The 25,010-nt window shown below is 44.8% G+C and overlaps 1 protein-coding gene across 1 annotated transcript in view; it reads left to right on the top strand.

Moving 5' to 3' along the window:
• Positions 1 to 25,010, top strand: part of TDRD1 (tudor domain containing 1) — a 144,277-nt gene that overhangs the window by 73,008 nt on the left and 46,259 nt on the right. Inside the window, exons 8-9 of the mRNA XM_073597607.1 lie at positions 4,103 to 4,274; positions 16,659 to 16,739. Of these exons, the coding sequence (XP_073453708.1) occupies positions 4,103 to 4,274; positions 16,659 to 16,739 (253 nt within the window). The remainder of the gene's footprint in view (positions 1 to 4,102; positions 4,275 to 16,658; positions 16,740 to 25,010) is intronic.

Raw genomic sequence — 25,010 nt, 5'->3', positions numbered from 1 at the left:
CGTGTCCCTGGTCCTCAAAAAGTGTTCGTGTCCGACTGCCGCAATATTGCAGTCCCGCTATAAGTCGCTGAAAAAAATAAAATATAAAAATATCCCATTGTTTGCTTTACTCAAAAGTTATAGCGCCTACAATCAATATACGCTTATTGGGATTTTTTTTTACCAAGAATATGTAACAGAATACATTTTGGGCTAAATTGATGAAGAAATAAGATTTTTTAATATTTTTTTTTAATTGGGTGTGTGTTTTATTGCAGAAAGTAAATAATTGTTTTCAAAATTGTCGGTCTTTTTTTTTTTTGCTAAAAACCGCAGAGGTGATCAAATACCACCAAACGAAAGCTCTATTTGTGGTGAAAAGGGACATAAGCATGACTGCGCAATTGTCAGTTAAAGTACGGCAGTGTCATATCGCAAGAAATTACCTGGATATGAAGGGGGGTAAATCTTCTGGAGGTCAAGTGGTTAATATAGCTAAAGAAAAAATACATTAGTGGTCACTAAATACCACCAAAAGAAAGCTCTATCTGTTTCAAAAAATATATAAAATTTATAACCACCCCACATTCTAACAAAAAGCATTCTCCCAATCTTTCTACACCACCGCTACCTCCAAAACCAAAAGAGTTGCAATTTTTCTCTATCATTCTTTTTATATGGAGGTTCAACAGGTGTACAGGGACACTGAGAGTAGATTCATTATAGTTAAAGAAAATTTCGCTGAAAGAGAACTAACAATTGCTAAGGTATATGCGTCGAAGAAAGCGCAAACAACTTTTTTCTAAAATTATTTTTATTTTATTTCTATTTTTCCTACAATGGTACAGCTCAACACATGATATTGGAGATTTCAATTCAGCCCTACAACCCAACTTAACAAAGCAAAAAATAGCAAATGGGACTTTGATTGAGGGGTGCACGGGGGACAACAAAAGTATAAATAAATATGGTTACATAGTTTATTAAAAACATGAGTAAATACATGGACATAAAAGCCAAGCTATTGAGGTAGCATAATGACAAATTGCTTAAAAACATTCACATGTGTTGTATTGGCTGTATAGAGTTATACAAGCGTCTAAAACTCAACGTGTTTCTCAAGCCATTGCTCGCTTCTTCAGGAGTAGAACTTTGTGTGCAGTACATCTAAACAACAAAGTATCAACTGAAAGTATATATTACAAACAATATCTTTTTGCAAATAGAGGCCCCAAAAGAGCCCCATACTTACAAATCGGCTAAGCCGAGGTTCCAAAAGGTGATCCCTCAGGAGGCGGCCTTGGGATATATATAATCAAAGTTCCAGCTTTCAGCTTTCTGGCTTACACATGTAGCATTACAAACAAAAATACCAAGCCCACCTGGCTCTCTTCAGTAGCAGACGCACCACTGCTCAGGCTCCCACACGGAGCTTTCCTGACTACTGTCAGCGACCTCAGACTCCGGTCTTAAGCTTTCAGCCTGCACTCCCTGGCTACTTCAGTGCACACCTGCACTCTCTGGGTTCTCCCTTGCAAGCCTGGACTCCTTGGGAGGGTGGATCCCAGAACCATGGTCCTGACTCTACCATCAGGCCCACACACACCTGAACAATCAGCGTGCCGGTGAGTCTAAAAACCTGGACCCAGGACTAGGGATTTCATCCCACCCGGATCTCTAAGAAATCCCCAGGCTCCAGGTCCCAAAGCGGACTTTACTAAATAATCAGGAAACTGAAAAGCCAGTTACCTCTCAAACATGCAAATACCCTGGAGCCCTGCCTGGTTGAGATTCCTGGACCCGTGTACTGGTGGGGTACCTCACTACATATAATATATATATATATATATATATATATATATATATATAATTTAATTAATATTCCCATAAATACTGCTATAGCAGACTGTAATTAGTAATGGATAAATCTACATATTATGCAGAGCAATCCCTCAGTACTGTGGACATAAATAGAAGGGGAGTGCTGTGAGTTGCAAGGAAAGGTGCTTGAATGTAGAGCAGGAATCAAAAACTGATACCATTATGACATAGAAACAAAACCCATAAAGCATAACCTAAAGTGCAAGGTGTAAAAATGTGCATAGGAGTATCTCAGCAAATGGGATGTATAGTGCTTACCAGTAAGTATGTCCTTCATATATGAAATGGAAAGGCGATGGGGAAAAAAGGAAGCCCCATGTCAACCCTCCCACTTAAAACCCCCAACGGGTGCCGCAAGCTACACCTCTAACGCCATGTGAGGTGGCTGATTGTGTGAGCGTGAACGACACTCACTACCTGGAAATGAGAAATGTGTGTGAACGTCTCTTATGCCGTGTACACACGGGCGGACTTTTAGACCGGACTGGTCTGACAAACTTCGGACTTCCGACGGACTTTCTAACGAACGGACTTGCCTACACGCGATCACACCAAATTCCGACGGATTTGTACGTGATGAAGTACACCGGACTAAAATAAGGAAGTTGATAGCCGGTAGCCAATAGCTGCCCTAGCCTCAGTTTTTGTCTGTCGGACTAGCATACAGACGAGCGGATTTCTGGGTCCGGCGGAGTTACGACGTAAAGATTTGAAGCCTGTTCCAAATCTAAAGTCCGTCAGATTTGCGACTGGAAAAATCCACTGAAGGTCCAGTAAAGCCCACACATGATCGTATTGTCCGCCAGATTTGGTCAGTCGGTCTCCGTCAGACCAGTCCGGTCGAAAAGTCCGACTGCGTGTACGCCCCATTAGCCGATTGTGATGGACAAGCCACGCCATAACGTGAAGATGCCGCTGGAGCGCAGAAGTCATACAGCAGGCGTAGAGTCACACCATAGCGCGATGACTCCGCTGCGTCGCGGAGATAACGCGACAGGCGTGGAGGCATGGCATGGATGTGCAACCCAACTTAGACCGTAGCAAACAAAACCCTAACTAAAACTTTTTCACCTGAATGCTTTACAACTTATTGATTATTGGAGAGCACTAAATACTGGAGCACGTGAGTATACATTCTTCTCGCACCCTCGTGACTCATATTCGCGTCTGGACTACATTTTTTTGCACACCAATAATTTTAGCGAACACCAGTGATATAGTCCCCTGCTCCTGGTCAGATCATTGCCTGAGCACTTTAAATACCAGATTTATCGGCCTCACATCAACATCATATTCCTGGAGACTCAATGAAGCCTTATTAACAGACCCCACTCATCAAATAGAAATAGCCTCCGCATTAAATATAATGTAACGCTTAATTCCCCTCCTGACACCTCACCCACTACCCTTTAGCTTGCACATAAGACAGTCCTCAGAGGACGTCTCAATAAATTAGCCTCAGACTTCAACAAGAAAAAAATGGGGAAAAAAAATCCCATTTTGATACTCCTGCAGATCAAAGTAAGGGGCCAATCCCGGCCCCTTACCACGTGATCAGCTGTCAGCCAATGACAGCTGATCACGTGTTGTAAACAGAAGATTGGTAGTCTGTTTATTTTTTCCCCTCATGCTATAAGCGTGGTGGTGGTGGGGGAGGGAGCCTGTCATCGGCTTCTGTCGGAGGGAGATCTGTCCCTCACACAGAGAGCCGCAGCTGCCATCTTCTGTGCCACCTGCCAGTGCCCACAGTGCCACCCACCTTTGCCCAACAGTGCTGCCAATCAGTGTCACCCACCAGTGATTATCAGTGCAGCCTCATCAGCGCATATCAATGAAGGAGAAAAATTACCTGTTTTCAAAATGTTATAACTAACTTTGAAAGGGTTTTTTTTTTTTTCCCGGTCTTTTTCCATTTCCATTTTTCCAGTAAGGAAGTGGTTAATATAATTTTCCATAAATGTAACAAACTGGATTCACTCCTTTCTTTCAATGCGGAGAAAGCACTCTGGTGCTGGTGATCTAAAGCTAAATTTTTATTATCGAGCAACTCGTATTCCACCATGTTTGCCAGGAAATTGAATCAAATCCAAAATAGTTGGTACTCATTTTAAATATGTAAAAGTTTTTTTTTTTATATTGTGTATAAAGTTTATTGCTTTGGCCAATGTGTTTATAATGGAGGGAAGGAAGAAGGGTTATGTTTGTGCTTTACACAGCAATCAGTGTCCTTGTTCTTCTGTAGGCTGTGAATTGCCGTGTCGCCCATGCCCTTGTGCCACCCTGCGGCTGGTCTCCTGAATGTCTTGTAGATTTGAAGAGATTACTTATGGGACAGCAGTTTTTATTCCGCATTGTCCAGGTGGAAGAGGAGGAACTGCCACGATATTCGGTTGAAGTTACTTTACCAAAGTCAGGTGTGAACTTCTGCTTGTCTTTTACAGCACTGCAGAAAACTGTGGGTCAATGCATAGAGCCTGTACTTGTGTTAAAGCTTAAAGTGGTTGTAAACCCTTACATATACCCAGTAAAGTGACTGGCTCAGGTGATACACAGAGATGAAACAAATCCTCCTACATAAGTTGTACCTGTTTACCTCCAGTCATCTCTTCTGTACATCCGTTTAAAGTCCAGAATGTATAAAGCTTGTCTGAGGTGACAGAAAAAAGGGTGCAGAGAGCTCAGTGAGGAGAGCTCTAAGAGCTAATTGGAGGGAAGGGACACCCCCCCCCCCCCCCAACTTTATTAACTGTTATTTTGTAAAGTGCTGTGCAAACTGTGGGAGCTACATAACTCCTGTATAATAATAATTCATGCAGTTTGTAGAGAAATGGGGCAGCAGACAGAAATGACACTTAGTGCTCTGTACTGGGACAAGTACACACTATAGAAGGATATGCTTTGTTCAGATGTCTGAGGTTTTCAACCACTAGTAGAACTAAAGGCAAAACTTTTTTTTGTTTTGGTTAGAGTAAGGGAGGGTTATAACCCCTATCGGGTTTTTTTGCCTTCTGTACCCCATGGGGAAGATTTCCCCTCACTTCCTGGCCCATAGGTACAACAGGAAATCCCTCTAAAGTGAGGGGAATCCCTAGTTGTCACCAGGGCCACCAGAACCAGTGTCCCCATTGGAACATTTTCCCACTGGCACTCTTGTGGGGACAACTCAAAATTTCAGCTTTTTCTTTCACTTTTGATAATATAGTAAACCTGACAAATAGGGTGAATCTCCTTAACTGGGGTACAGACTCTAATAAAATCCTGAAAGGCGTTGTAAATTCCTCTCCACTCTACCCAAAACTACAAAACGTTTTTGCCTTTTAGTTATACTTTAACTTTTTTAAAGTCTGTTCCTACATTCAATAAATATGGTCTTCCTTTTGCAATCAAAGCATTAGCCACTGCTTAATCTTTAATAGAGTGCAGTATTTCCAGGGTTCAGTGTAGCCAACATCCTTTATGTAATTTGATGTGCCCACTCCTTTCCTTGTCCACCGGTTATGTATCTTCACCCTTGTAGTTTAATTCCAATAGCGACGTGCTGTAGTCTGAATATCCGGCATCTCAGTCTCCCAGTCCATCCTGCCTACTCTCATCAGTAATTAACCTAATTGACAGGCCGGTGGTCTGTTTCCTGGTCTGTCCTGCACACCATGCATCATACAACTTGGCTTGACAGGCTAGGGAACACCACCGGAGCATTCAGAGTAAAATTATTAGTAGTTTTATCTTATTTGTACAGAACACAGGATTTAAATCTTAGACAATGGGTTAAATGCTGCTACCTTCAAGTGATTGGACGTGAGTAAAAGATTTTGCTGGGACTGCCCCTCGGAGTATTATCAGTTTCCCCTTCCTTCCTCAACTGACGCTTCTGTCAAAATCTGACTGCTTATGGATCAGTTACCCTCAGTGTACACCTTGGAAGCCGTACATGGACTCCATGGCAGCAGGGTTGGCCAGTTATGTTTGCTTCCACACTGTATCCTATATTTTGCATTTTCCTTGACTTGTGGTTTAACAAGTGCATTGGTGGCTGGGTGCTGTATAGGTCCAGGGATTGGCCCATTCCTATGGCATTCAGACCCTAAAGACCAGCAGTGTGGACAAGGTTAGACAGGGTTTTCCTGTTCCGCTAAATATTGTGTCCTGGCTGCAAATGCCTTGTTGGATCATCACGTGGATCTGTAGTACGTTATAGAGTGCATTGATAAAGTATTTATACCCCATGAATTTTTCCACATTTTGTCATTTTACAACCAAAAACGTAAATGTATTTTATTGGGATTGTATGTGATGGACCAACACAATGTGGCACGTAATTGTGACGTGGAAGGAAAATGATAAATGGTGTTCAATTTTTTTTTTTACAGATATCTGAAAAGTGTGGAATGCATTTGAATTCCGCCCCTTTTACTCTGATACCCCTAACTAAAATCTAGTGAAACCAATCGCCTAATTAGTAAATAGAGTCCACCTGTGTGTCATTTAATCTCAGTATAAATACAACTGTTCTGTGAAGCCCTCAGAGGTTTGTTAGAGAACCTTAGTGAACAAACAGCATCCTGAAGGCCAAGGAACACACCATCAGGTCAGAGGTAAAGTTGTGGAGAAGTTTAAAGCAAGGTTAGGTTATAAAAAAAAATAAGTTTTGAACATCTCGGGGAGCACTGTTCAATCCATCATCCGAAAAGGTAGAGAGTATGACACAACTGCAAATGTACAAAGACATGGCTGATCGCCTAAACTTACAGGCTGGGCAAGGAGAGGTATTAATCAAAGAAGCAACCAAGAGGCCCATGGTAACTCTGGAGGAGCTACAGAGAGCTACAGCTCAGGTGGGAGAATCTGTCCACAGGACGACTATTAGTTGTGCTCTCCACAAATCTGGTCTTTATGGAAGACACAGCAAACATGTGGAAGAAGGTGCACTGGTCAGGTAAAATCAAAATGGAACTTTTTGGCCTAAAAGCAAAATGCTATGTGTGGCAGAAATCTAACACTGTACATCACCTTAAACACACCATCCCTACCGTAAAACATGGCGGTGGCAGCATCATGTTGTGGGGATGCTTTTCTTCAGCAGGGACAGGGAAGCTGGTTAGAGTTAATGGGACGATGGATGAAGCTAAATAAAGGGCAATCTTAGAAGAAAACCTTTCTTTATTGTACATCATGGGACACAGAGCACCATAGTGATCACTATGTGGGTATAGGCACTTTCAGGTGATGGACACTGGTATAGCCAATACAGGACGTTCACTCCCTATATAACCCCTCCTCCTACGAGGAGTACTTCAGTTTTTTCGCTGTGTCTAAGTTGTTGGTCACGAGTGAAGATGTGCTCTGAAGAGCTCCACTGGAGGGATCCTTGCCGGATTTAAACAGCCTCCATAGACTGCATCCATCCAAAGTGCCACTGAGGCCAAGGTGGATGGTACCCGGGCCTCGTATTCGAAGCACGAGGTTTTGCCTGTAACGCCTCTCCTTGCAGGGCTGGACCCAGGGCTTTTTGGTCATGCTTACATTGCCTAAAGTTTTTCCTGGCGGGCGCTAATACAGGTCCAAGGGAGTGGAACCCCGATAAAAAGGGACCCGGTCCTTGAAGGTTTGCTAACGCAGCCCGCCGTGATGGGCGAAGTTTGGATCTGTCTGTTACAGCAGTATCCTGCGGCAAGGATAAGGTAAGGGAAGAAGCCTGTGTGGTCTCAGCAGCCAGGGGGGATTCTTAATCTTGAACAAAGTTTGCAGCATGTTCTTCTCCTCCCTGGGGGAACTAAGGGGCTGGGAGGTACAACAGCAGTTTGTACTCCCCCCTCCTCTCGGGGGTGCAGGTGGCGGCTTCCCTTTGTTGTATTTATTCCCCACATAGCCATAAAGTGAAGCTTTATTACTCCCCAGCCTCCCCTTGTCCTCCCCTGCAGACCCGAATGCTGCGCGGACTGCTGTTAATTTGAAACTAGAGGGTGGTTAGTGGCGAGGGGGTGTGGCTTAGGCGCTGGGGACGCCGAGGAGAGCTCGCACCTGAGGGATTTAAAACAGATGCTTCTCATTAACAGAAGATCTCTATCAGATGCAACTGGAGAGATGGAGGTCTGACACACAGGACACAGGAGCGCTGGGGCACGTAAGGGATGCATACAGGCATTTCCAGTACAGGAAATACATTTTTACTCAGCACCAAGCTGAACTTTATAGCAGCATTGTATTGCTAGACTATTGCTCAGCAAATAGTGCTTTTACTTAGTGCCTCTGCTTTTGTGCTTAGCACTATGGCTTCCAAAAAAGACACCACAAAGAAGGTACCAAAAATTCCACCCCCAGGCCCTGGGAACTCCAGTCGTGCCTCCACACTGTCATCCTCTCCTGAAATACCAGATGTGGCAAGCCTGGGTTGAGTCATTGGAACCAATTGGTGCAGCTGCTTCTCACATCTCAGCCCCTGTATACTTGACTGAAGATGCCTTTTCCTCTGCCCTGCAGGGCCTAGAAGGGAGATTAGCGGCTTTAATAGCATCCTCCATCCAAAAGGATAGGAAGCGTGTTAGATCCCTCTCCCCCACCTCAGACCCTTTACCAAGGGGACAGTGGGTAGAGGATGAGGTGTTACCCTCAGGCGATCAGGAGGAAAGACAAACCGATTACTCATCTGCAGAGGAGACAATGGTGAATGAACCTTTTTCAGCCTCGCAATCTGAGAAATTGCTGGTACAATCTCTTACAGAGATGGTTCGTTCCACTTCCAAGCTACCCCTAACGGAGTTAGCTGAAAGTTCTGTTTATTCTTTAGGTTCCTTAAAACCTTCACAGCCTTTGCATGCGTTTCCTGTCCATGCATTACTAGAACAGCTTATTTATGCTGAATGGGTTCACCCGGATAAACTTGTTCTCCCTCCAAAGAGATTCACAGCACTCTATCCCATGGAGGAGAAATTCACCAAAAATGGAATGTACCAGCAGTTGACGCTGCAATTTCCAGTGTGCATAAAAGTCTAACTTGTCCAGTAGACTATGCACAAATGCTTAAGGATCCAACAGATAAAAGGTTGGAATTCCTGTAAAATCCTTTTTTTCCTTGGCAGGTGTTGTTACTCAGCCTGCAGTCACTGCAATAGGCATCTGTCAGTCCCTAAAGGACCAGTTTAGACAGGCCCTTAAAGTGGGGTTCCACCCAAAAAACAAAAATACCTGTAAAAATTCTAAAAAAAAAACAAAAACATTTGGATATTTTTTTTTTTTTTTCACTTGCCTCTAAATGCCTGTTTCTAGGTGGTCCCTTGTAGTCTGCCTGTTCCTTTGCCTGGGCTGGTGACATCACTTCCCCCCAGGCACAGGAAGGGCTCCGCTCTGCTCCCTCCCTCCTGTCAATCATCTGGGACCCATTACAGGTCCCAGGTGATTGAGCGGGCAATCACGGCGCGCGGCGCCGCTCGCGCATGCGCAGTGGATGCCAGGCTGTGAAGCCACAGCCCGGCGCCCACAGTTAAAATGCCGGTGCCGACGAGCGGAGGGGGGGGACGAGCGGGGCTTCGATCCCCCGCATCGCTGGACCCAGGGACAGGTAAGTGTCCAATTAAAAGTCAGCAGCTGCAGTATTTGTAGCTGCTGACTTTTAATTTTTTTTTTTTTTTTTTTAATGGAGCCCCCGGTGGAACTCCTCTTTAAGGAGGTTAAGGACAACACAACAGGCCCGCGATTTGGTGAACTACCAAGGCGCTATGTTTTGCCATATACGCCATGGAAGACTATTCACCAGGTGTCCCACCTTGCTTGTGCTAGTACACATACGTAGGATTCTCTGGTTAAAAAATTGGTCAGCCGAAGCACCATGCAAAAGACTCCTGACTGGTTTTCCTTTTCATGGGGATCGGCTATTTGGGGGTGATTTGGACAAATACATCCAAATGATTTCTAGTGGGAAAAGTACTCTCTTGCCAGTCAAAAGAAAGTATAAACTCCCTTCATTTAAGCGTACTCTTTCTCCTGCGCCAGGGGCATCCGCCTCTAGGCAGTGGCGACGGCCTCCACCATCAGACTCTAGAGGAAAGCCTCAGGGTCAGACCCAGGCACAAAAGAAGTCCTGGGGGCGGAAACCTGCAAAGCAATCGCCAGAGTGGGGGGAAGACTTCTGCAATACTCAGAAGTCTGGCAAGAGGAAATTCAGGACAGATGGGTCATCTCCACGGTGTCTCTAGGGTACAAACTAGAATTCCGGGAGTTTCCACCATCTCTTTTTCTGAGGTAAAACGTTCCCAAAGTTCCAGGGAAAAGGCCATCTCTGTTTTGGGCACTAGACCGATTACTGGCTCGGGGTGATCGTACAAATCCCCACAGAAGAGCAAGGTTTGGGGGTTTATTCAAACCTCTTTATGGTACCAAAACCAAATGGAGATGTCCGACCCATTCTAGATCTAAAGAATATGAATCTGTTCCTGAAGATCCGCTCATTTTGCATGGAGTCGATCAGGTCAGTGGTGTCTGTCCTACAAGGAGGAGAACTTCTGGTGTCTATTGACAGCAGGGATGCATATCTGCATTACCCTATATTTCCCACTCACCAAAGGTTTCTGCGGTTTGAGGTAGAACAGCAGCATTTTCAGCTTGTAGCCTTGCCCTTCGGGCTAGCTACAGCACCTCGGGTCTTTACAGAAGTGCTGGCCCCACCTCTAGCCAGGTTAAGGGCACAGGGCATAACAGTCTTGGAGTACCTAGACGATCTATTGTTAATAGACCAGTCGGTGGCTCGTTTGGAGCAAAACGTGCGCATTACAACCAGTTACCTGGAAAGTCTGGGTTGGATTCTCAACCTAGAGAAGTCTTCCTTAAAACCGCTAAAAAGGCTGGAGTACTTGGGTCTGATCATAGACACAGCCCAGAAAATGGTGTTCTTGCCTCAGGCAAAGATCAACTCCATAAGAGCTGGTGCGGATGGTCAGGTCGAAAGGAGATCCCTCCATTCGCCTTTGCATTAGGTTGTTAGGAAAGATGGTGGCTCCATTCGAAGTGGTTCCCTATGCCCAGTTCCATTGGAGACTGTTGCAAAACAGTATCCTGTCTGCTTCGAACAAAACGATTCAAGCTTTAGACTTGTCAATGCGGCTGTCCCCAAGGGTGTCCCAAAGCCTCAGTTGGTGGTTACTAACCCAGAATCTGCTGAAAAGAAAATCCTTCAGACCAGTTATCTGGAAGGCGGTAACGACAGATGCCAGCCTTTCAGGCTGGGGAGCAGTGGTAGAGAAGACAACTGTCCAGGGACAGTGGTCAAGAACCGAAAGAGTCTTGCCCATCAACATCCTAGAGATTCGGGCAGTGCGTATGGCTCTGAAGGCCTGGACTTTCAGGTTATGGGATTGTCCTGTCAGGATCCAATCTGACAATGCCACAGCTGTGGCCTATATCAATCACCAAGGGGACACCAAGAGTCTTGCAGCGCAGAGAGAAGTGAACCATATTCTAACTTGGGCAGAAAGGAATGTTCCATGCCTGTCGGCAGTCTTTATTCCGGGAGTAGAGAATTGGCAGGCGGACTACCTGAGTCGCCAGCAGTTATTCCCGGGGGGAATGATCCTTTCACCCTGACATTTTTCAGGCTGTTTGCCAAAGATGGGGGACTCTGGACTTAGATCTTCTGGCGACCAGATTCAACATGAAGTTAAACTTTGTGTCCAGGACAAGGGATCCACTCGCATGCGGAACAGATGCGTTGGTGACCCCGTGGGATCAGTTCTCACTGATTTATGCATTCCCCCCTATTCAGTTGCTGCCAGGACTTCTTTGCAGGATCAAGCTGGAAAGAAAGACGGTAATTCTGGTAGCCCCAGCATGGCCCAGAAGGTCCTGGTATGCAGAAATCGTAAAAGATGGCGGTGGAGGATCCATGGTCCCTTCCACTACGGCCAGACCTACTCTCACAGGGGCCGATATTCCATCCTACCTTACGAACTCTAAATTGAATGGCTTGGCTATTGAAACCCACATTCTGAAAAATAGTGGGCTTTCCGGGTCAGTTATCTCTACCTTGATTAATGCAAGGAAGCCAGCTTCCATAAACTATATATATTATAGAGTCTGGAGGGCTTATGTTTCCTGGTGTGAATCCAAGGGATGGCACCCTTGGAGGTATATCATATGCAGAATTCTTGCCTTTCTACAAGTAGGGGTAGAGATGAAGTTGGCCTTAAGTACTATTAAGGGCCAAGTCTCGGCTTTATCGGTCTTAGTTCAAAGACCGCTTGCTTCACATTCTTTAGTGCGGGGTTTTATACAAGGGGTGATGCGGCTTAATCCGCCAGTTAGATCACCTTTGAACCCTTGGGACTTGAACTTAGTTTTGTCAGTGTTACAAAAACAGCCATTTGAACTGATACAGCATATTCCCTTAGTCCTTCTGACAAGGAAATTAGTGTTCTTGGTTGCTATATCCTCAGGAAGGAGGATTTTGGAATTGGCTGCTCTTTCTTTTTTTCCAAAACCATGTTCCAGGAAAGAGAAGTCACTACATTGTCTTGATGTGGTGAGAGCGGTCAAAGTCTATTTAAAGAAGACTGCTCAGATCCAGAAGACTTATGTCTTATTTGTACTGCCAGAGGGTCCTAAGAAAGGACAGGCAGCGTCGAAATCCACTGTCGTTAGGTGGATTCACAAGTTAGAATTCAGACTTCTGATTTAAGGGGTAAGATTCCACCTTTTTAAGTCAAAGCGCACTCTACCAGGGCGGTTAGTGCTTCTTGTTCAGTGCGTCACCAGGCCTCCATGGCTCAGATCTGTAAGGCGGCAACTTGGTCTTCAGTACATACGTTCACCAGGTTTTATCAGGTGGATGTAAGAGAGCATGAGGATATCGCCTTTGAGCGCAGTGTGCTGCAGGCAGCAGTATAAGTCTTTAACCTCCCTGGCGGTATGATTATTGCGGATTTTAGGTGCTGAAAGCGGTACAATTATTTTGCATGGAAATTTGGCGTTTTATATTGTAGGTCTGTAAATCTTAACAATAACACACTTAAATCTGTCCAAACCAGAGTCTAGTAGATATCCCGGGTATGATAAAGTTTGAAACACAAAAACATAAATTATAATAAAAATAAATAATTAAAAAAAATAAAAATAAATAGTAATAAAATAAATTTCCCCACAATTCACTATCGCTCAATTCTGCAAGTGTTCTAATTTACTATCGCTGTTTTCTAGCTGGTCTAAAGCCATTTTTGACGTAAAGGGACACTTTTTGGTTGCTATGGACAATCTCCAGTTTCCAGGCAGAAAGAACAGTGTATATCATGTAAAACTGCATGCAGGGCATGGGCCAAAGCACTGGGGACAAAAGGGATGTGAAATCATTTCATACAGTACTGTAATCTGTAAGATTACAGTACTGTATGTGTTATGATTTTTACTTTTTTTTAATTTGCCGCTAGGCTCTGCCCCCCGTGCGTCGCGACGCTCGCAGGGAACGGAGCCTGGCAAGGAGAGGCTTCGGAGGAGGACGGAGCCCTCGGACACTGCGGGGGACATCGCAGGATCCCGGGGACAAGGTAAGTAAGGAGGCACCAGGACCCTGCGATGTAATCCCGAGTGTGGCTCGGGGTTACCGCTAATGGTCCTGAATTTTAACCCCGAGCCACACTCGGGAAAACCGCCAGGGAGGCTACGTCTGGGGGTGCCCTGCGGGTTGTCTCTCCCTCCCCTCAAATAGCATTGCTATGAGACGTCCCACATAGTGATTACTATGGTGCTCAGTGTCCCGAGATGTACGATAAAGAAAATAGGATTTTTACAACAGCTTACCTGTAAAATCATTTTCTTGGAGTACATCATGGGACACAGAGGTCCCTCCCCTCTTTCTGGGGTTTAGGTATATTTCTTTGCTACAAAAACTGAGGTATTCCTGGTAGGAGGAGGGGTTATATAGGGAGTGAACTTCCTGTATTGGGTATACCAGTGTCCATCACCTGAAGGTGCCCATATACCCACATAGTTATTACTATGGTGCTCTGTGTCCCATGATGTACTCCAAGAAAAGGATTTTACTGGTAAGCTGTTATAAAAATCCTATTGTTAGAGTCTGCAAAAGCCTTGGGAGTGGAGGTTCACTTTCCAGCAGGACGACAACCTTAAACATAAGGCCAGAGCTAAAATTGAATAGTTTAGATCAAAGCGTTTTCATGTGTTAGAATGGCCCAGTCAAAGTTCAGACCTAAATCCAATTGAGAATCTGTGGCAAGACTTGGAAATTGCTCTTCAAACGCTCTCCATCTAATCTGACAGAGCTTGAGCTATTTTGCAAAGAAGAATGGGCGAAAATGTCACTCTAGATGCGCCTGGTAGAGACATCCCCAAAAAGACTTGCAGCTGTAATTGCAGCGAAAGGTGGTTCTAGGGGGCCCCGAATACAAATGCACCCTACTCCTTTTTTTTCAGATTTTTATTTGTAAAAAAAATGTGAAATCCATTTATCATTTTCCTTCCACTTCACAATTACGTGCCACTTTGTGTTGGTCTATCACATAAAATCCAAATAAAATACATTTATGTTTTTGGTTGTAACATGACAAAATGTGGAAAATTACAAGGGGTATAAATACTTTTTCAAGGGACTGTAGTTCTCACCTAGTACGACAATTGGGAAACCCCATCCTAGAACTTGTTCCTTGGTACCCTGCAGGACTTGGTTTGGCCTTGTAACTTCCAAACATCTTGGCTCTTGCACTCCCTGCGTAATCTCTTTGCAAGAAATGGCTCCTCTTCGTTGTTCTCTGCAGACCCTTTGGGTCTCCCTGGGGCCTTCTTAGACTCTTGCCAATGCAAAGCCTTTCCTTGAGTTCAAGGTGGTTACTTCCTTTAAAAGGTCCTCGTTCGCTCGTTAGAGCCAAGCTTTTTTTCACCCTGTTGCCCCTGGAAGCCTTAAGCTGGCCACACACCTATAGATTATCTGCACATTTTCTATGGTTAGATGGAAAAAGTGCAACAGATTTCTCCATGTTCGCTAAACTGTGTGGATGGAGGAATCTCCCACTTTTTCCATCTAACCATAGAAAATCTGCAGATAATCTATAGGTGTATGGCCAGCTTTAGTTCTGCCTTGGTTCCTCTTCTTTTTTTTTTTTTTCTTTCTTGGGGGCATCCTCTTTCTTGTGTTACACAAGGACAAAGTATCCTGGAAGCCGTTCTTCTTGCTTCACCTATATTCTTCTAACGCCTTCTGTGGGATGTCTTTCTCCCTCCCCACGTCCTTCCTTGAATGCTTGTCTAAAAATTTACAATTCACCTTCATGGGTGGTGGGGTTATCTATGCCTACCTGCCACATCTTCCCTGTGGAACTGACCTCTCTCATGTTTCCTCACAGGGAAGTCTGTTTTACGGGATTCCTTCTTCCTCCTCCAATTAACTGGGTGGTTATTTTGAACTCTTTCTAGGGTTTTTTGCCCCGGGAATACATTTCTTCATTATTTAAGCACATTTTTCCAGAGATGTTGGGGTTCATGGACTTTTATACAGCATTTAGCATCTGTTTTTCTCACAGGTTGCAGGGCCACCTCCTTTTTTCACATTTTTTCAAAATTTTTGTTGTCCTTTCGCTGTTTGAGTTTGGTTGTTTGGTGCCTCCACTAGAAACTGGGTCCATTGACCCTTGTTTTTTTTCTGTGGGCCTGTTGCTGCTGATTTGTCTATTTTGTTGTCCACCCTTCGAATTACTGCTTGGGGACACCCCGTGGTCAAAGAACCAATTCCTGTGATCCTGTACCATACAATTGAGATGATAAAAGTTTTGCTGTACCTGTGAATTCCATATCTTAGAGTACAGGAAAGGACACTGTTATTTCCCCCCTCTCCTTTGCTCTTTGATCATCTTATTTTGCATGCTAAGTGAGAAGGGGCAGTTCAGTTACACTTTTGCCAGTGTCCAATCTGAAGAGAGTGGCATGTAACCCACGTAGTCTAACTAGAAACTTCCGTGTCCTACACTATACTCCAAGATATAGAATTTACAGGTATGTCAATATTCCTATTTTTGTAATTTCCAGAGTTGAGCTTTAAAGTGATTAAGTTTCGTTTTTTTCCCCTTTAAAAATAACAAACAAGTTATACTTGCCTGCTTTGTGCAGTGGATTTGCACAGATTAGCCCAGATCCTCCTCTTCTCGAGTCCCTCTTTGGCTCTCCTGTTGAGTGCCCCCACAGCAAGCAGTTTGCTATTGGAGCACCCTAGCTGAGTCACAGCTCCCTGCGTCCATTTAGACATGGAGCCCTGGTTCGGACCTGCCCCCTCTCTCTCTCCTGATTGGCTAACTGACTTTGATGCGACTTTAGACGCGCCTTTCAGGAATGCCTGTAATGTCGAATCCAAATCGCATCATTGTACATGAGGAGCCGACTTGGAGGTGACCTCCATTAAAGTCTATGGGCACAAATCGGATAGAAGTCGCCTTAAAGTAGTACAAGAAGCTTATCCAAAGTTGGAGTGACTTCAGTAGTGCTAATTAAGACCGTTCTCATTGACTAACCTTGGATTTCACATGTCATGCAACTTGGGGTCCCACAAGTCAGATCCCAGGTCGTGGCAGTGTGAACCGAGCCTTAATGCCAACCTGTCTGATTAGAAATATGGGAGGGCTTTCAGCATCTTTGGAATGATAAAAGGTTGTGTTTTTCTGAAACATTTATTCATGCAGACTTGTAAAATTAGGGCTCCATTTAAGTACCATCTTTTAAAATAACGATTATATTCGCACATGATTTTTTTTTAGGTTTTTATTTTTGTGTTTTTTCTCTGAGCAAATTCTCAGCCTTTGATTTTGAAACAGGGAAGCTTTTGCATAAACTAATGGAGGAGAAGGGATATTCATTTCCATCACACAATTCAGAAGTGAACTCTGCAGAAGCAGGTGAGATGATTCTATGACTACCAGTTATCCTAATAGATGGTGCCTCTTATATGGCTGTTTACACAGCAGTGTTCATACAAAGTGTTTCTGTAACGTGAAAAACCTGAGCCTTTTATGGGCCAGCTTCCTCTGCTGCTAGGAAGCTTTTATTAACTTTGGCATTTATTCATAGATAAAAGTATGACACAGATTGGTACGCATGCTTTGTGCGTGAAAGATTTTTGTCTTCTATATTAATTTATACTTCTGCAAATAATTCTATTTGTTCAGCACAGTATTACAAAATGTAGACTTTCTGTATCTTAAATTTAGACTTTTCCTAAAAGTATTTCTAAATTATTTTCTATTTCTAAATTGTTTCTAAATTTAGGCTTTCCCATGACTTCTGATAAATGTGCATAGTTGGAGAACAGTATAGATACTGACATCCACTAGAGGGAGATCACAGTGCACTAAACGCTAAAACACAATTATTTTTTTTTTAATTTTCTGTAATTGAAGTGTTTTGTCTTGGCAGAAAAAAAAAAATCAGTACATCTCTGTAGCACATTTTCCCATGTTTTATTGCACTGTAAATGCAAAAAACTACTGATGCTTCAGAGATTAAGTGAGCTCCTAACTTTTGAACTGACAACACTATGGTGTTGATTTACTAAAACTGGAGAGTGCAAAATCTGGTGCAGCTGTGCATGGTGGCCAATCCACTTGTAACTTCAGCTTGTTTAATTAAGCTTTGACAAAAAAAAAGCTGAAAGCTGATTGCAAAATCTGGTGCTGCTCTGCACAGAAACCACTTTCCTGTTTTAGTAACTCAACCCCAATATATCTCTGCTGCACTGCTAACTCGAGGATTGTCTACCCTGGCTAATGTTCTACAGACTTCTGTCTATCTCTGCCTCTTTATAATCCTCTCCGCATGCATATATTGACTTCCTTCCCCTTGTTGCCTTGACTCCAAAGAGACTACCCTGTGACAGACACTACTACACACTGTGGGGTTGATTTACTAAAACTGGAAGCTTTTTCAAAGCTTGTTCAATTAAGCTTCAACAAAAAAAAAACATGGAAGCTGATTGGTTTCAGATTCTGCACTCTTTAATTTTATTAAGCCAACTCCTGTGTGTAGAGAAAAGGCTCTAGGGAGATGTAGCTCTGGGGGCATGCCTATGTCAGTAGGATCTGACTTCCCTGCAGCTGTCCTGAAAGAATACATTTTGAAGGGGAGCTGTTTCCTGCTACAGGAACAAGATAAAAAAAATTAAGTGAGGAGGAAGGTTTTGGGTTACATTTGTACATGCAATTGCGTACTGTACATAACCCAAAACAGTTACGTTTCTAATTACCAGATACTGTTTTTTGTTGGTAAAGCATGTGCCCTTTCTTCTTGCTTTGACTCTACCCAAAGTTCTGCATAGAGTTCACCTGAAAAGCAATACAGTTGCAGCTGTCATTGGCGTGGCTTTATTTATTTAACAGACTTGCTTCAAATGTCATTGCTGACATTGTGATCTCTTTATTGGGAACACTGCTGATTTGTAGAGACCCAGAGCCATTGGTGGCAGTGAGATCTTACAGGTAGGAGTGTGCACATCTAAAAGGGTAACATAGATTAAAGGAGAAGTCCAGCCAAAACTCGTGTGGCTGGGCTTCTCCTATGGATCACAGAAGTGCAGTTCGTTTTGCACACCTGTGACCCGTTTTTAGCAGAGAGCGGGATGAAGTCTGCCCTCTGCTGATGTCGCAGAAATCAGTCCCGGCACCGCGTCATCCCAACAATGGAAGTCTGGATCCGCCAAGTGCCTGAACTGACACCCCGTCTCAGCCGCTGAGAGCCTGAGCTGGCCGCCCCCCCCCCCCCCCCCCCCCCCCCCCCCACCCCTCCACAGCTCAGCACTCCAATGAGCGAGGGAGAGCGGAGCGGTGAGTTGCTGATTGACAGTCAGCAGCTCTCTGCTCGGGGAGCTAAGAGAACCGAGCCATTGGCGATGTTCGATCGCTCGGTTCTCAGTGCAGAGACTGCGGGGGACAGATGCTGCTTCCACCTAAGTATGAAACTAAAAAAAAAACCCATATTTCTCTTTTAAAGTTCCCTTTGCATGAGGCATCTTGCAGGAAAACGTTAAAAGTACAGTATATGTGATATTGATAAAGGAAAGTAATATTATACTATTGAGAACTTTTAAAAGCTTTAGTTGAGTTTATCCACTTGCTGACCACAATGCGTATATATTCGTTGCCGTCTGCAAGTGGCTTACCGGGGTTGAACACCAGATGACCTGCTTTCCCATGAAACCGGTTTCGAGCTCCATGAGCCCGCTGGGACGGTTTCTGAAGTGGGGGGAGGGGGCATGAACCCCCCCATCGCCAGATCTTCTCAGGCTTACCATTACTGGTTCGCCCCATAAAGAGGACATCCTTCTTTCTATTACAAGGGATGTTTACGTTCTTTGTAATGAGAATAAAAGTGATAAAAGAAAATGTAAACAGACGGTGTAAAAATTAAAAAATGAAGATAAATAATTAATACATTTAACCACTTATGGACCACCCGCCGCAGTTTTACATTGGGTGTTAGAAGGAGGATATCATTGTTATGGCAGCAACTAGCTGCTATAACCCAGGTATCCTCCTTTTCAGCGGGTGGTCCGCTACAAGATAAAAGTGGTCTCTGTGACGGATTTGCCTCAAGATCACTTTTATTGGTGGCGGGAGAGGCCCCCCCTCCTGCCGTGATCCGGTGCCCTCCGCCGATTACCGGAGCCGTCAGCAACGGCGGAGGCAATCGCGTCTTGTCACTTGCTGTGCATGGAGACAAATGAGGGGAAGATGGCCCACCCATCTCCATGACACTGCAGGGCGGAAGCGCCGTCAAAACGTCACTTCCGCCCACAGCTCTTAAAGGGACATTTTTTTTTTATGACAATTTTTTTATTTATTTATTGCATTTTAATGTAAATATGAGATCTTGGGGTCTTTTTGACCCCAGATCTCATATTAAGAGGTCCTGTCATGCTTTTTTCTATTGCAAGGGATGTTTACATTCCTTGTAATAGGAATAAAAGTGACAATTTTTTTTTTTTTTAATCAGCTGGGCGGCTGATGATCCCTGCGCAGTAATACAAGTGAGTATCCTCAATGCCAGGAGAAGGCATTTTTAAATGTAAGCAGCCATTTGGTATTTTTTGTACATGTGTTTTTAATCCCTTCCCGTCCGCGCTATAGCCGAATGATGGCTACAGCGCGGACAGGGTGCACGCGGCGTGCTATGTGATCAGCGAGTCTATGAGACTCGGCTGATCACAGATCGGAGTAAGGGGTCAATCCCGACCCCCTACCACGTGATCAACTGTCGGCCTATGGCCGCTGATCATGTGATGTAAACAGAGCCGGTAATCGGCTATTTTTGTGAGGAGAAAAAAAAATGTTGACCACCGGTTGCTGTCAGATGGGCATTGTTCCCGATAAAGGAGAGCAGCTGTGGAGTCATCTGTGCCCACCAGCGCTACCTATCAGTGCCCACAGTGCCACCTATCAATGTCACCAATCAGTGCCTTATCACCAGTGCTGCCCATCAGTGCCGCCTTATCTGTGCCCATCAGTGCAGCCTTTCAGTGCCCATCAGTGCAGCCTCGGCCATCCCCAGCATCAGTGTGAATGGAGCCGGCGCTGGAGGAAGCATGCAGTTGCGGTAGAGAGCAGAGCCAATGCTTCCTGTATTGCTCCTGTCACAGGCGGAGTGCATTTGGTATCACTCTGCCTATGACAGGAGCCGGCACTATACAGAATGCATCAGCTCCGCTTCCTCTAGCACTGGATCTGTTCGTCACATTCTTCTGATGGTCAGGGATGGCGTGTTGGAAACCCGCGATCTGGGCTTGCTGGAGGTGGCGAGCCACATCAGAGGGCACTGCGGGCCATCAGTTGGGCACCCCTGATCTAGTGCAATCAATAGGAGGGGAAGCCGTGTATATATATATATATATATATATATATATATATATATACACATACATACATATACATACACAGTCCTATACCCACAGCTGATCCAGAGATGGGCAAAAAAAACCCCAATAAAGCATGATCCAATTTGCTGCAGCAGGGGGAAAAACATTTCTGCCTGATTCCCTGATGATATATTCAGCTGCTCATTAGCATGGGCTGGCTCCTGGCTTTCAAAGAACTTCCGCAGTATGAAACAACAAAAAAAGAAGAGGGACCATTGCGCAGGCAGTGTGATATGTAATCCCTATAAATTGAGGGTAAAGATTCACTCACACTTTTCAGCAGAATAAATCGTATATGGTAAGGTCAGTTGAATACAGCTAACAGCTGGGATCTCCTCACGCGCCAACAGTGTACACACAGCACTGCTCGTCACTGGCTCCTCCCGACCGGTTTCATCACTAGACAGGTGACTTTTTCAGAGTCATTTGTCACACAGTTACCCAGTGAATCTGTGCATTGAGGTTGGCGTGTAAGTAGGCAACATCATGAAAGGACATTATTCCACTGCTTATAGTGCCTTGAAAAAGTATTCACACCCCTTGACATGTTTCACATTTTGTCACGTTACAACCAATAATGTAAATGTATTTTATTGGGATTTTATGTGACCAACACAAAGTGGCACATAATAATCTTGTGATACCAATTGCCTTCAGAAGTCACCTAATTAATAAACAGAGTCCACCTGTGTGTAGTTTAATCTCAGTATAAATACAGCTGTTCTGTGAAGCCCTCATAGATTTGTTAGTGAACCTTAGTGAACAAGCAGCATCATGAAGGCCAAGAAGTTTAAAGCAGGCTTAGGTTATAAAAAAATATCCCAAGCTTTGAACATCTCATGAAGCACTGTTCCATCCATCACATGAAAATGTTAAGAGTATGGCACAACTGCAAACCTACCAAGACATGGCCGTCCACCTAAACTGACAGGCCGGGTAAGGAGAGCATTAATCAGAGAAGCAGCCAAGAGGCCCATGATAACTCTGGAGGAGCTGCAGAGATCCACAGCTCAGGTGGAAGAATCTGTCCACAGGACAACTGTTAGTTATGCACTCCACAAATCTGGCCTTTATGGAAGAGTGGCAAAAATAAAGCCATTGTTGAAAGAAAGCCATAAAAAGTCCTGTTTGCAATTTGCGAGATGGCATGTGGGGGAAACGGCAAACGCGATAGAAGGTGCTCTGGTCAGAGGAGACCAAAATTGAACTTTTTGGCCTAAAAGCAAAACGCTATGTGTGGCGAAAAACTAACACTGCACGTCGCCCTGAACGCACCATCCCCACCATGAAACATGGTCGGTGGCAGCATCATGTTGTGGGGATGCTTTTCTTTAGCAGGGACAAGGAAGCTGGACAGAGTTAATAGGAAGATGGATGGAGCCAAATATAGGACGATCTTAGAAGAAAACCTGTTAGTCTGCAAAAGACTTGAGACTGGGGCAGAGGTTCACCTTCCAGCAGGACATTGACCCTAATCATGCAGCCAGCGCTACAATAGAATGGTTTAGATCAAAGCATGTTCATGTAGTAGAATGGCCCCATCAAAGTCCAGACCTAAATCCAATTCAGAATCTGTGGCAGGACTTGAAAATTGCTGTTCAAACTCTCTCCATCCAATCTGACAGAGCCTGAGCTTTTTTGCAAAGCAGAATGGGCAAAAATGGTGCTCTCTAGATGTGCAAAGCTTGTAGAGACATACCCAAAAGACTTGCACCTGTTATTGAAGCAAAAGGTGGTTCTACAAAGTATTGACTCGGGGGGGGGGGGGGGGGCTGAATACAAATGCATGCCACACTTTTCACATATTTATTTGTAAAAAATGTTGAAAACCATTTATCATTTTCCTTCCACTTCACAATTATGTGCCACTTTGTGTTGGTCTAACACATAAAATCCCAATAAATACATTTGTTTTTTTATTGTAACATTACAAAATGTTGAAAATGTCAAGGGATATAAATACTTTTTCAAGGCACTGCAGCTAGGTGTTATCTGCAAAGACCGAAATGGTACTTTAAATCCCAGACCCTATATCATTTATAAATATATTAAAAAGTAAGGGTCCTAAAACTGAACCTTGGGGTACACCACTGATAACCTTAGACCATTCAGTGTATGAATCATTAACCACTACTCTCTGAATTCGGTCTTTTAGGCATCTTTCTGTCTATTTACAAACTGATCTTTCCAAGCCTGTGGACTTTACCTTACACATTAGCCGTGTCTGGGGAACTGTGTCAAACGCCTTTGCAAAATCCATGTATACCACCTCCACAGCCACCCCTCTGTTTAAGGTTTTATTTACCTCCTCATAATAAGAAATCTGATTTGTTTGACAACTTCTGTCTTTAATAAATCCATGCCGTCTGTTGCTTAAAATTTTTTTTTACCGGCAAGAACTCATCTCTGTGGTCTTTTGTTAAGCTCTGCAGTATCTTCCCAACTACAGAAGTTAAAATAACAGGTCTATAGTTACTTGGTAAAGATTTTGCTTCCACCACATGCGCCAGTCCAGTGGTACTATGCTAGTGATTAAAGATTCAAACAGAACTGGTCTAGCGCAACCAATGAAAAACACAATCGTGGAAAAATCAAAATAAAGTCCCAACAATGTGAAAGTTCCACTGTTTGTACAACTCAGGGTGATAATTCATAAAATTAAAAATGTATAATATCCAGTGACCACCACCTCTGGCTGGAATGCCTGCTCACCTCCAAATATTGACCCCACTACAGAGTCCCAAACGCCTGATAGTATGTCTCTGAGTGCCACGGGATAGATTCTCCTCTTGGCGTCCCTGGACCACGCTAAACTCCTCCTGGGATCTCAATCATTCGTGTATGGCTACAGAATAACAAGGGGACACCATAGTGCTCTCTTCGAATATTTATTAAAAATGCACACAAGGATAAAAATACCCACATAGGTATGTAAAAAAAACTTGCATATCATCAACTCTCCATGTTGATATAAAAAAACAAAAAACGCCCTGAATGGCGGCACCTCCCACATGTACGCATTACGCTCTCTGATGAGCTTCTTTAGCATGTGGGGAGCCGTCAGTGATTAGAGGGTTATATAGGTGTCTTCCTGATCAACAATTTTCCTACAAGTGTGGACACCTGTACAGGGGTGGACTGACAACTCATGGGGCCCCCGGCAGTAGAAGATCATGGGGCCCCCTGTTTCCCCACCCACACGCAAGACACACTTATACAAAGCCCCAACTACATAAATCATGGGGCACACAGTAAGGCACATCACATGGCACACAGCAGAGCATGGGGCACATTACAGGGCACACAGCAGGGCACATCATGGGACACACAGGAGGGCGCATCATGGGGCACACAGGATGGCACGGAGCGCACAGGAGGACACATAATGGGGCACACAGCAGGGAACTAAGCACATCACAGGGCACACATCAGGGTTTATTATGCTGTACACAGCAGGGCACATTATTGAGCACAGCATGGTGCATCACAGGGGGTACAGGGTACATAAGGAGGTACACAGCGGGGCACATCAGGAGGTACACAGCAGGGCATGCCGCACATCACAGGGCATGTGGCACATAGTAGGGCACATCATTGGTGAACAGGTCACATTAGGCGGTACACAGCAGGGCACATCACAGGCTATGAAGCACACATCCCAGGGCATGGGACACACAGTAGGACACATCAGGGAGTACACAGCACATCACGGCATGGGGCACACAGTAGAGCACATCACAGGGCGCATAGTAGAGCACAACAGGCGGAACACAGCAGGGCAAGGGGCACACATGCATATCAGGGGGTACACAGCAGGGCACATCACAGGCCATGGGGCACGCAGTAGGGCAAATACCAAAACACAGGGCACACAGTAGATCACTGGGATTCTCCAGACTCAGCGCAGTGTCTCTCAGAGTGGCACAGGGGGGACACTGGGTGGGTGGAGGGCACAGGGGGGACACTGTGGGGGTGGGTGGCATAAGGGGGACACTGAGTGGAGGGCACAAGGGGACACGGGGGGGTGGTGGAGTGCACAGGAGGACACTGGGGGGGTGGAGGGCACCTGGGGACACTAGGTGGGTGGAGGGCACAGGGGGGGGACACTGTTTGTGGTGGGCACAGGGGGGACACGGGGGGGGGGTGGCATAAGGGGACACTGGGTGGAGGGCACAAGGGGACACTGCGGGTGGGTGGAGGGCACAGGGGGACACTGGGGGGGCTGAGGGGCACAGGGGGACAATTTGGGGGGATGGAGGGCACA

This window comes from Aquarana catesbeiana, linkage group LG08 (genome assembly GCF_042186555.1).
Source record: "Aquarana catesbeiana isolate 2022-GZ linkage group LG08, ASM4218655v1, whole genome shotgun sequence".
NCBI lineage: Eukaryota > Metazoa > Chordata > Amphibia > Anura > Ranidae > Aquarana > Aquarana catesbeiana.
This window is presented reverse-complemented; position numbering and strand designations above follow the sequence as displayed.